This window comes from Mya arenaria, chromosome 1 (assembly GCF_026914265.1).
Source record: "Mya arenaria isolate MELC-2E11 chromosome 1, ASM2691426v1".
NCBI classification, from domain to species: Eukaryota; Metazoa; Mollusca; class Bivalvia; order Myida; family Myidae; genus Mya; species Mya arenaria.
This window is the reverse complement of record NC_069122.1, coordinates 39414337-39428158: the sequence shown is the minus strand read 5'-3', so window position 1 is coordinate 39428158 and position 13822 is coordinate 39414337. Positions and strand designations below refer to the sequence as shown.

The 13822-nt window shown below is 33.0% G+C and overlaps 1 protein-coding gene across 1 annotated transcript; it reads left to right on the top strand.

Annotated features, from left to right (window-relative positions):
• Positions 1–3982: 3982 nt before the first annotated feature.
• Positions 3983–12557, top strand: LOC128231983 (uncharacterized). Its single transcript, XM_052945300.1, has 3 exons — positions 3983–4142; positions 9507–10760; positions 12117–12557. Exons 1-3 carry the CDS (start codon positions 4082–4084, stop codon positions 12296–12298), a joined length of 1497 nt encoding a protein of 498 aa, XP_052801260.1. The 5' UTR covers positions 3983–4081; the 3' UTR covers positions 12299–12557.
• The last annotated feature ends 1265 nt before the right edge of the window (positions 12558–13822 follow it).

The window sequence follows — 13822 nt, the reverse complement described above, 5'->3', positions numbered from 1 at the left end:
GACTAGTAAATAACTTTTTATATGTGTTTTCAGTCAAATATTATAATTTGTTTATGATTAAACATTTGATGAGCAAATTGTGGTTAAAATATGGTAAATAAGTCACGTCGTGAGCATTATAAGATGTGTTTTTGTACATTTTCTTCTATGATGTAAACATCGTATTAAGATATCCGATGTATAAATAAGCTTGTCCTTTTATCAAGCCATTTGGAATTCTGTAAGTGATGTCTGGTGACCCAATGTTAATGACCAAAATTTCATTTCATATAAAGCGATGCGATTTTTTAGTTCTTTATTTCAACCGATACCGGCAGTGAAACTACTGATTTGTCAATGTTTTTAATTCAAGTATGTGTGTTGGCAATACTCCTATATATAATATATCGCTAGTATTATATGCTTACCAGTGTTTTGTAAAGGCTTATCAGTAAATTAAAATTGACATTTCACTGTTTCAAAGAAAATATCACATTGATGTCAAGCACTGTTTCTAAATTTTAGCCCGCTTCCAGTTGCAAACCATACGTCAACGCGCGCACATGGCTGGGACACAATTTTACGAATGACGTTACATTTGCAAACTTTTGGGCGCCATTTTCTGTAAGACTAAAATTAAATGTCCAGAAAATTTGAACACACATTAATCACATATTTTTACAGAATAAAATGTCATAAAACGATATTCACATCACTTCAGCTCAATAAAGATGAATATATTGAAGATCTTTTCTAAAAGTTTCAGAGAAATACGACGAATAATAAAGAAATAGGAAGTACATTGTGTACATTAGTACGACTTTAAAGCGGTTCAGGAAGAAGCTTGCATTAAAAACGTTTCGACGCTCGGATTTGGCAAACTATTTGCCACCTTTGCGTTGCGTATGATGTATAAACTAACATTGTTTATTAAATGATATAATTCCTGACTAATAATATACTTGGTAACTATATAATATATAATTTAACCATACTTTGTTATCACTCTGTGTTTATCTACTGTATATGAGTTCTTAACCTTCTTAGTCCCATAATGTTTAGCGCGCTGCTCCGTGCGTGACGCTGACACCGGTCTTTTCACTGTTATTTGAAAAAAAAACCTGATATTCACTCTAATTGTTATGATCAAAATTGTTTATCAATGAAGGGCATGGAAACGCTGAACATATTTATCATCAGGGTTATTTTTCGAACTAGTATTTAAGCATTACAATATATAAGACCAGTGTTCATGCTTCATAATTGGTTGTTTTCAAAATGATCCGTGAGGACGCTACATGGATTGCCAAAGCTTCTCCATAACTACAAAAGAAGTCGACTTGAAATCAGCCATTAAATGTAATGAATAATATATATCTACATTGCGATATACTCAGTGTAAGATCGAAATAGCGTTCATCTCGTCAAAACCAAAGGTAAATATTTCAGTCGATACTTCGCCAAAATAGTTTGTAGTGCTCACTCTGTGAAATATATTACGGTCCTTCACTGAAAGAAACAATTGTCCTCTAGTTCTTAGCCTACACTTTAAAGCCTTTTATATGATATCAAAATAATACCGGGTTGACAGGCATCAACATTTTACAAATTTGTAAATTGGAAACTTTAAAACCACCTTTGTTATTTCATTTTAACACCAATTAATCTATATCTCTAACAGCATCACAATCAACAAACAACACTACATATATACAAAAAAAGTAAATTACAGAAAGAAATCGGATAAGACTAGAGCAAAAGTTCATGCTTGCGGTGAAATAGTGCAAGTGTTCAAAAACAAGGGAAATAATGGTGGAAAAAAATGGGAACATAATAAAGTTGCTTTTCTCCGACTATTTTAAATTTTGAGAGTTAGTTAACTCAACGTCATCGATATTTATATGAAAAACTACAGAAACAAGCTCAGTAGTGGAAACTTTAAACATAATCCCCGTGAAATGGCACAGGGTAAATGCCAAAGACAAAGAACAGAAAAACATACAATCACAAACCAGAAACATGGAACAACAGCTTAAGAATTAACAAACATCACTACATATATACTATACATCGAGCCTCAAACTGGTAGGAATACAAAGAAAGTGGAGGTAAACTTTAAAAAATAAATTAATATATAATAGTAAACTATATAAAAAGGAAAAATATCGTATGTATTGAATAGGTCAAAACATGGCGGATACGCAACGGCCCGACTCCAACATGTATTAACCTCTAAATATACGTCAGTTACGTATCGTTCATTGTCATTCCGAAATAATTATAACACAGAACGCTTTTAATGTAGATAGCATATCTGGCTTAAGACCTTAACTTATCAAAACCTTAAACTGAGTAAGGATAAATAAAGCAAAACATATATTTGAGCTGTGTTTAGGTGCGTAGCTAGTGTAGGCCCGTCCTGCTTGTGGGATCCGAGAGCATGTTTCCCCTCGAAGGTTTGTATTCTACAAAGCGCGTAGAAGCGTCTCCCGGTATATCTAAGGCTAAAAAGACAACATTCCTTTGAACATTTTGTCCCGCTGAAACAATATGTGCCAGATATTTATAAAATAATACGGTTTGCATATTTCTGTCTTTTATAACATAACTTACGGCGCAGAAGTGATGTAACCCCATGCAATAGTGTTCATATATAACTAGTGTACTAACTATGCAAATTAGGTAACCGCATCTCAGAAAAATGTATTTATACGCACTGTCAAAAAAATGTAAAAAACACATTAGAAACGATGGTTCAAAAGAAATCATGTCGGTGTCAACAAATTCAATTCCACGATGAAACGAATGGTGGAGAAGGCTGGGGTTTATCCAAACAAAACCTCCCTGATCACAGCGCCAGAAAATACCTCGTCTAGAAATTGAATGACAACAATGTTCCTGCGAACCAGAGTATGCAGACATCGGTACACAAGAACATCGCATCTACAAAGAACTATAGCCCCATTAATCCAAATCAACACAAGTAAATGTCCAGCATTTTGTACTCAAGTGAAAATACCCCGCCTACTTCCTTGCAAATTGCTCATTTCAGGCAGTTCGCCAGCATTGCTCAAGTTCACACACTGTCACAGTCACCTATTTCACATCAAATCCCACTTTTTCACTTGGATTTCACAACATTTATGGTGCTCCAATTCACGGAGGTCCTTGCGCACATCCATTACAATCCATGCTGTAATCGACCAGCTACAAAGCTAATTCGCACTATTGAAAGCGACTGTGACGCTAACTTATGGGGTTTTTTTAACTTCAACCGCCAAATGACATGTACACACTCGCGTGATTACTAATGACGTCACGCAGTTATGACATTGCTCTGTTTATTGATTTGTTTGATTTAAATGGATTGAAATATGTATTTTTGTTGTTTTTAAGTAAATCCTTTGAAAATGGGTTGATAATTTAGACATGATTTATGTTTTTTTATTGTTTATAAAAAGTTTCATGTCGGGCTATTTTCTTTCCTGCGGATAAGGCATCCTAATAACACACAATGTTAAATACTTTGCACTATGACAACAGAAGTGTATTGAAGAAACTTTGACCTAGATTTTGACCGTTAATGAGTTATGTTATAAATGGAATCTTAAATCCGTGTTAATTTTGAATCAAATTTATTTAATTCGTCATTTAAAAACGATAAAATCGGCAGAGGCTCGTTTTTATCGTTTTTCAATGATCTCGTTTAATAAATTCGATACAAAATAAACACTCATTTGAGATTCTCTATATAAATAACATTTAAGATAACATATATGTCATGACCGAGAGTTCCTGCACACCCACATCAACATAGAAATTATACTTACCTTTTTAGTATTTATTACATTTTGCTACATTCTATATTGGGTGATTTTCAGAAAAGTTGTAGGCCCTACATGTAGCTACGCCAGTGGTGTTACAACACCGGAACAATTGTTTTTTTTGATTAACGACCAAATTTGTTGTTTATCTTTGTGCGTTAACATATTTTTAATAAATCTTTTTCGGAGAAATAAAAACGACGGTTATTTTTCTGCTAAAGTACGGCTTATTTCTGTATATAAAGGGACATTATAGTTGCCTCTACCATCCAGACAAAATGAGAGGTTCAAAACATAGCCACGCTGTGGTATTATTTTGTATTACCCTGGCTTTTGCAGGTAAGTTTCTTCTTCAAATATTTCATGTTGTATTGTTTTTTTAACGATGCAGATGGCCGATTTGCTCTCGAACGCGTTTAGATGAATTATATTCATAAGCATATTAAAATATGAGTCTTAACTGAAGTCCTCATACTTGTATGCAAGATGTGTTTCTTATTTTATTTTTATTTTTGCATTTATATTGCTTCGGTATGTATTCATTCTACAATTATTTGCTATGGTTGATACACTTTTAAGATGAGAATCATACATTATGCGTTACAATTTAAGGTATACTATTTAAAATAATTTGAATTTTAGATGCCAGGTTACCCCATATTATTTTGGTATCATTGGAAAGGGTTTTATGAGTAGAAAAAAGTATGCAAAACGTATGCCGAAAATGTATTGAAAACAAGTTTTTTTGCAATAACTTTACCTAATAAAAATCGGTCGTTTATTTTACATAATATATATCAGCAAACAATCCCCCTAAATGGGATCACTGGGCGACAACATTTAACATCATCAGCAATGACTGAATAAAAGGATAAAAATTATTTGTACATCGGATAACTTAAAGTGACAATATTGTTCAAAATCAATAAATATCATAAGTTTTGAATGATAAACCTTTAACTACCTAGTAAATAATGCATTGATGGAAAATATTAATTACTGATAACAAGATTGTAACCTTGTATTTAATAGCTGAAAACGCACAAACATTCAATGATTGGTGAGTGCTAAAGTATTTACTGTGATCGTCTTTCGTCTCAAAAGGTAGAACTACCGTGTTTTCTGCACCTTTCCTTCAAATTAAACTCGGAATCCTTCTTAAAGACCATTGTTTTCGACATTTATTAATCATTTTTGGTATATTAAAACAATTGTATAAATTGTGGTAAATCTTTTTTCGGAGTAAGAGTGCATCTTTAAATAAAACTCAATTAATTTGTTACAAACCCTAAACTAAATCAAAACTGGGCTTTAAGAGTATTGGAACATCCGTTGCACACTCTCTCATGCATTGTTTCATCATCGACGCTCAAAGGCGTAATACACATTCCAGATTTATTTCAATTTTATTTCAAAACAAAATACTATATCATGAATGACGTAGCCATCAAGAAATAACTTCATTATAGTTATGTTTTGGAAATAAATTAAATGCTATATACTTTGACACAATGGCATAGATGAATAAAGCCCCTTAAATAATAAAGCGACAATTTTTGTGTTTAGAGCTATAAGTCGTCAGATTAGTAATTATGATATATTAATTTTTTTTTATATAATTGGTATTTATTGAATGAGAAATTTATCAGTCAAGTTTTTAATTGATATCATCAAGCCTAGTAATAAAATATATTGATGAATGACCGTACATGAAATATGCATAATTGAAAGACAATTTTCTACCATGTGAATTAGATCAGGAACTAATTGCACAATCTTTATTTTCGAAGGTTTATTCATCTGAGTATGTTATTCGAAAAGTTATATATTTTGTGCATAGAAAGGAAGTACTATAAGATCTTAATTTTTATCTAATAAAATGTTTAAACAGAAAACCATTAGTACTGTCATTCATTATGCACTATTGAACACTTGATTACTGTCATTACATATGCACTATTGAACACTTGATTACTGTCATTAAATATGCACTACTGAACAACTGAGTACTGTCATTCAATATACACTATTGAACCCTTGAATACTGTCGTTTATTATGCACTACTGAACACTTGAGTACTGTCAATAAATATACACTATTGAACACTAAATTACTGTCATTTAATATATACTATTGAACACTTGAATACTGTCATTAGATTTACACTATTGGACACCTGAGTACTGTCATTCTATATGACCTAATGACCACTTCAGTACTGATATTAAATAAGTATTATTGAACACTTAAGTACTGGCATTAAACACGCACTATTAATCACTTGAGTACTGGCATTCAATATGCCCTATAAATCTGTCGTTAAATATGCACTATTGAATACTTGAGTACTTTCATTTAATATGCACTACTGAACACCTGAGTACTGTCAATAAATATACACTATTGAACACTTAATTACTGTCATCACTCGAATACTGTCATTAAATATGCACAATTGATCACTTGAGTACCAGCATTAAATATGCACTATTGATCACTTGAGTACCAGCATTAAATACGCACTATTGATCTCTTGAGTACCAGCATTAAATACGCACTATTGATCACTTGAATACTGTCATTAAATATGCACTATTGATCACTTGAGTACCAGCATTAAAAACGTACTATTGATCACTTGAATACTGTAGTTAAATATGCACTATTGATCACTTGAATAATGTTATTAAATATGCACTATTTATCACTTGAGTACCAGCATTAAATATGCACTATTGATCACTTGAATACTGTAGTTAAATATGCACTATTGATCACTTGAATACTGTCATTAAATATGCACTATTTATCACTTGAGTACCAGCATTAAATACGCACTATTGATCACTTGAATACTGTCATTAAATATGCACTATTGATCACTTGAGTACCAGCATTAAATACGCACTATTGATCACTTGAATACTGTCATTAAATATGCACTATTGATCACTTGAATACTGTCATTAAATATGCACTATTGATCACTCGAATACTGTCATTAAATATGCACTATTGATCACTTGAGTACCAGCATTAAATATGCACTATTGATCACTTGAGTACCAGCATTAAATATGTACTATTGATCACTTGAGTACCAGCATTAAATATGCACTATTAAACACTTGAGTACCAGCATTAAATACGCACTATTGATCACTTGAATACTGGCATTAAATATGCACTATTGATCACTTGAGTACTGGCACTTTTAGAAATAAAACATTATTGATCACATCACCAACAAATATAATCATACTGTACTGAAATAGCCATATGGTATTTTAATTTGAACATACTATTTTGACCGCCTAAAATTGGTACATCGACGTTTAAAAGCAAAATCAACAAGTTCAAGAATTACTCATGACCTGTTCTTTATTAATAATCATCTTTAATCTTTTTGGAACATTATGCCAAAAAATCAAAGTTTGTAATTCCCAACCACCTATTTTAGCCGTGCCCGCAAGTTAAAAAAAATCTGCAAAGAAGCTCATTTGTATGTGTAGAAATGTATTTAATTACTTTTTAATGAAAATCAATACCAACTTCTGTCAAATATGTTAGCTAATGAAAACAAAGAAGAAAAAATTAAATACCCTCAAAAAATGTGTAGTCATGTGCTTAACAACATAGGCTAAAGCATTAAAATTGAAAAGATTCAATTGGAGGTGTTCATTAGGGGTGTGCTACCTTAATATGCAGTATTGAACACTTGAGTACTGTCATTTGATATGCAATCTTGAATACTTGAGTACTGTCCTTCTATTTGCACTATTGAACACTTGAGAATCGTCATTTAATATGAACTATTGAATACCATTTGAGTATTGCCATTAAATATGCGCTATTGAATACTTGAGTACTGATATTAAATAAGCGCTATTGAACTCTTCAGTTCTGTCATCAGATATGCACTATTAAACACTTGAGTACTGTCATAAGATATGCAGTATTAAACACTTTAGTACTGTCATAAGATATGCACTTTTTAAGACTTGAGTACTGTCATAAGATATACACTATTGAACACTTGAGTACTGTCATAACATAATCGCTATAGAACACTTGATTACTGGCATTAAATATGCGTTATTGAACACTTGAGTACTGTCATGTAAAATGCACTATTGAACAATTGAGTACTGTCATTAAATATGCGCTATTGAACACCTGAGAACTGTCATTTAAAATGCACTATTGAATACTTGAATACTGATATAACATATGCACTATAGAACACTTGAGTACTGATATTTAATATGAACTATTGAAGACTTGAGTAGTGTCATAATATATGCACTATTGAACACTTAAGTACTGATATTAAATGGACTCTTAAGTACTGTCATTAAAATGCACTATAGAACACTTGGGTACTGGCATAAAATATTCGCTATTGAACACTTGAGTACTGTCCTTTAAAATGCGCTATTGAACACTTGAGTACTGTCATTAAATATGCGCTATTGAACACTTGAGTACTGCCATTTAAAATGCACTATTGAATACTTGAATACTGATATTAAATACGCACTATTGAACACTTGAGTACAGATATTCAATATGAGCTATTAAAGACTTGAGTAGTGTCGTCATTTAATATGCAGTATTGAACACTTGAGTACTGTAATAAGATATGCACTATTGAACACTTTAGTATTGATATTGAATATGCACTATTGAACAATTGAGTACTGTAATTAGATATGCACTATTGAACACTTTAGTATTGATATTGAATATGCACTATTGAACAATTGAGTACTGTAATTAGATATGCACTATTGACGACTTAAGGACTGATATTGAATATGCACTATTGAACAATTGAGTACTGTAATTATATATGCACTATTCAACACTTAAATAATATGCACTACTAAACACATGACGACTATCACGAAATATGCACTATTGAACACTTGAGTACTGATATTAAATATGCACTGTTGAATGCTCGAGTACAATTTTTATCAATTCACTCAAGACCGTATCTTGATTGATGCCCAATTTTATCATCGATTATCCATATTATTTGTGAGTGAGTTATAATCGCTAATGAGAAAATAAATGTAAAACGTTTAGCAGTAGCAGATGAGAAATTTCTCATGTTTTCTTATTCTCACCTGAATACTCATCAAAATTTCATAGCTATAGTTATTTTTTGACACGTGAGCTATGAACTTTTTTACTATAATACTTCAAGATACATAAATTGGTTAAGCATTCCAATTTACATGATTACCTTTCAAAAGCTATTTACCCTATTGAACACAGCACAGCTTGTAAAGTATTGGGTAATGCAACTGAAGATTCGGTTCGAACCTGTTTGGAGTTTCTACTGTATGTTTTCTGTTTACGAATACAATGATTGCATTGTCTGCTTTTATTCACATTCTATGTTTAAATCATCCCCTTTTCATTCAGTATATGCCAAAACGTCGTTAAGGCTATAAATGGAATTCATAAGGGGTAGTCAATTGTTATAATGATATTATTTTGACCTCAAATATACATTTTGATCAAAACCTATTTCGTTCTTTCCCTGATATATAACGAATAGAATTTAAATATTTAACTGAATAATAACATGGACACTTCGTTCGGCTGTGGTCACAATCTGACTTACTGGCTGCGCACTTTTGTTAAGAATAGAACCGATGATGGTCTAAATGTCTAAATTGTCCCTTTTTCAGACTCAAGCAATCAAAACTTTATACAGAATCTTCAAAGGAATGTGGGTGAATACGGAACATCTCACTTCTCTTGGAATATTCAAAACCTCGACCATGCTAACTACCAATCACTGAGAGCGATAGAAGACGATAACGACAGGGAATTCCGAGCATTCTTGCTCAATCACAGCCCTAAAGTCAAAAATTTACTAGCCAGGGAACATGTCACTATGGAGAGGAACATAACAAATGGTGAACATGAAGACAAAACGCATAAAACGCATCAGAGAAAATTAAGAAAAAGGGACGCAGCACTACCACAAAGGATGGCCATTCTTATAGCAAAAGCACAACCTCGAAAAATTATTCGGAGTCTTCAGAAGAGGGAAGCGGATAACACTACGCAAATGATGATATATAACATAGATCCGTGGTTTTCAATAGCAGATTTGATGTCTCTTAGGTTCCCAAAGAAATACGATGATTACTTCAACAGCTGGAGTCAGAGTATTGTTCTGTTTGGTAACAGCGAAATACACAGAGAAGAATTCAAACACAATTTCAATCGCCTACCTCTGCAAATAATGCTGGAACTGTTGTCGTTAACAGACAAATTTCAACACATATTCTGGCCTTTTAATTTTGACCAAGCATTTATGAATCAAAGATTAGCCTTATTAGGAATGTCTGGATTATCAATAAATGGACATAAACAGAAAGAGAGGTTTTACGCTGAACTCGAGAAACATCAAACAATCAAAGTACCGGTAGAAGAGGAGAGAGTGGTTTTAAGTTTCGATCATCCTGACTTGGTTGAAGGTCTCAATCGCTCTGGGCTACTGGAAATGAGTAAAGAATATGTAGAAGCTGGAAACCATTTATATACATTAAAAGAACAAGAACATATTACGTCCAAAGTCCAGGCAGCCATGGATTTGATCAATTCTACAAATCCAGAGCTGTACCGCGCTATCCACCAAGTTATCGGATGCATAGCTTTCTACAAGGCAGAGCAACCCGAATCGGTTGGTGGAACCATCAGTTCAGCTCTTGGGGTTATCTGGCAAGACCCTAGTGTCTATCCAGACCATTCTGTGGCCAACTATGCTGAACAGATAGTTCATGAGTTCATCCATTCGTCCCTTTTTCTCGCAGATATGGTACACGGGACCTACATCGACCGCAGTTTGCTCACCAAGTCTAAGGTTTACTCGCCTGTACGTAAGGAACTGCGGGACTTTGACAAAACGTTCCATGCCTCATATGTTACAACAGGTAAACATTTTGTCTTTGATGGAGGTTAAACATTTTGTCTTTGATGCATATTTGGATCATAATCAACATTTTGCTTATCTCTAAGATTTGTAGAAAAATCGTTTAATAAAACTCAGTTCAAATGCCTACAAAGGTGGTATCCTCCTCGAATACATAGTTTGCGAAACAGTAATATGTTTTAAACTTTTGACAATGTAGACTCACTTAAACAAAAGTAATAAAACATGTTCGAGTATTATGAACTTTATTAGACGAGGCCGCGACATTATGGATACATGTTTGCAATTTTCAATGGTGAGGTGTATATGAATAAATTTTATTCATGTAAGAAAATAGATTACTGAATGATAAAAACGCTGGTTCAACTTTACAAAAGATATGTGGTCAAGAACCGTGTTGATGCGTGTTAAAACAACATATAACAGCATATCACATGAATTAGCCTAACGGTTTAGACGAGAAATTAAATCAAATTATTCGCTGCTTTCTCAGTTTGGCTGGGCACCGGTAAAACGTGGTCGTTATCTTAGAAATATTCAGCACTTTCTGTGAAACGATTTATAAACACGTTCAGCTAATACGTAAGCAGTCCAAAATATACGGGCATATTCTATGTAATAGTTTATTTATTTGATTAAGTGCCGAAACACTTTTAATAATTGACTAACTTGAATTCATATGATTATTCTACTCCCAAGCCGAATCGACTAGACACCACTGAGTTTTATCGATGATATTGTAAGGTACCAGAATAAAGATTTCGTGTCCGTGGTAACGCATGCCGGAGATTAATGAGGAAGCTGTGAAAAATATTGTCCGCACCAATAAAGGGTCGTTATTTTATCCTGTGTTCAATCCATCAGAGATCGGATATTTCCGTGTTTATTCGTATGGTTAACAAAATAAGGTTGCTATGTAACAACTTTACAACAGCTTTACTGTTTAAACATCAATATATTGATATTCGGAATGTTTACAAAATTAGGTTGCTATTCAACGATTTTACAAAAGCTTTACCGCTAGTTATTCAAATCGTAAATACCCGCATTTAGCCGCGTCTCTGATGCCTTGTATCAACATTCGTCTTATTATATAGCTGTTACGGTATACAATATTTTGTAAACGCAATATATATACTCCAAATAGTTTTTTGGATAAATCAAAACATGTAGTAAAATCATTGTGAATACATTTTCACATATTGCCATGCAACTCAATTAACCAGGAATTTACTGGGCTTTACATATTTTCATTTATCAAAACAAATAAATCGAAGTGTTAAAGTACCTCAATGTATAAATAAGGTGTGTCGAGTTATGTTGTGATTCAAGCATAAGTTTGTTCATTCGATTTCAGGCGTTACCATATTTCAATCACGAGCGGGCAATGTGGGGGACGCTCAGACATACGCGGGAACATTACGTGCCGCTGTGGACGGTTTGATTGCAATTCAGAACAAGGCTGGCGTACTAAATGCGTCTGGGGCGGCCATGTTACAGGCCATGGACGATGTGCTGACTTTGATCAGAATGGAATAGATATATTTCTTATGCCATTAATATGTACATATGTATATATTTAGTATATTTTTTATCCTTGAATATTTATATGAAAAAGTACATGGTATCATTAGCCGATGACAAATTTCTTGTAAATAGTGCCTTATATGTGGAGCGGTATTGGGTTCAAAAATAAAATTGACAATTTGTTAACATTTGTATGCTTGATATATAATCTCTTACAATACATATTATTCATGCATTGTTTAATTCGTTGAAATAAAGTGCTTTATCGTTATTAACATTTCGTTTTCAATGTTTCTTGAATAGACATTGTCTGTATCAGGCTCGCAAAATTTCAAGGTGTTAAAAACCGCTATGTGTCTAACGTCTAAAGCCAAACCGCAATTCGCAATTGGATTTCGACTACGAACCTAAACATATAAATGTCAAATTTTCACTGAAAATTTACGTCGTTTGATTTGAAATTGTCATATGTTTCAAATCGGAATGTGTCTATTGCTTAAGTTCAAAATGCGAAACGATAAAACTAGAATTTGATTACGAAACTAAAGTTTGGCTTGTCAATATTAACTCCAACTAATCACGGAAAAATTAATTCCCCTTACTTTGAAATTGCCATTTGTACTAAGGTAAAACTGATATATAGACAACAGGGCCGATGTAAGGATTATCTACACCAGGCCTAACGAATGTATATGTCTACTTATTATCAAAGTCGACAAACTATTTATCGACAAGAAACTTTATAAAGAAAGTGACTACGAAAACAATGAGAGTGTTCTCAGATGTTTATCATGGAACATTAAAGGATTAAGTGCGGAGAAACGAACATCACGCGAGTTTGTTGATTTTATTTCTAGTTATGATGTCATACGCTTAAGTGAAACATGGACTAATTCAAAATCAAATATCGAGTTAAAAAACTATATTTAACCAATTCACTCTTTTAGAAGATTTCAAAACCGCAGAGCGAAACGGTCTAGTGGAGGTATTATTATTTATATAAAAGATAGTATTAGAAAAGGTGTATCTGTAGTTCGAAATGATATTGATTGTATAGTATGGGTAAAATTCGATAAAACATTTTTTAACCTCGAATCACCGATCTATTTGCCCTGTGCATGATATTTATGATACTGATCTATTTATGCAATTAGAGCAAGATATCACACATTTCTCTCAACTTGGTAGGGTTTTCATTACTGGCGATACAAATAGTAGAGTTGGTCAAAAAAGAGATTACATAGAGCTTGATCGTAGTATTGACCACGATGACATAATTCAGATAGATTTTCCCACGCCTAGGCGATCACGTGATTTTACATCGAATAGTTTTGGAGATTGCATGCTTGATCTTTGTTAGTCTACAAATACACGTATTGTAAATGGTCGTCTATTCAATGACCCCGGGAATTTCACGTGCGTGACACATAACGGACAAAGTTTAGTGGATTATTAACTAACGTCCTTAGATAATTTTCATTTATTGGCCGGTTTTGAAGTTGGGGATTTTAACGTTTTCTCTAATCACGCGCCTGT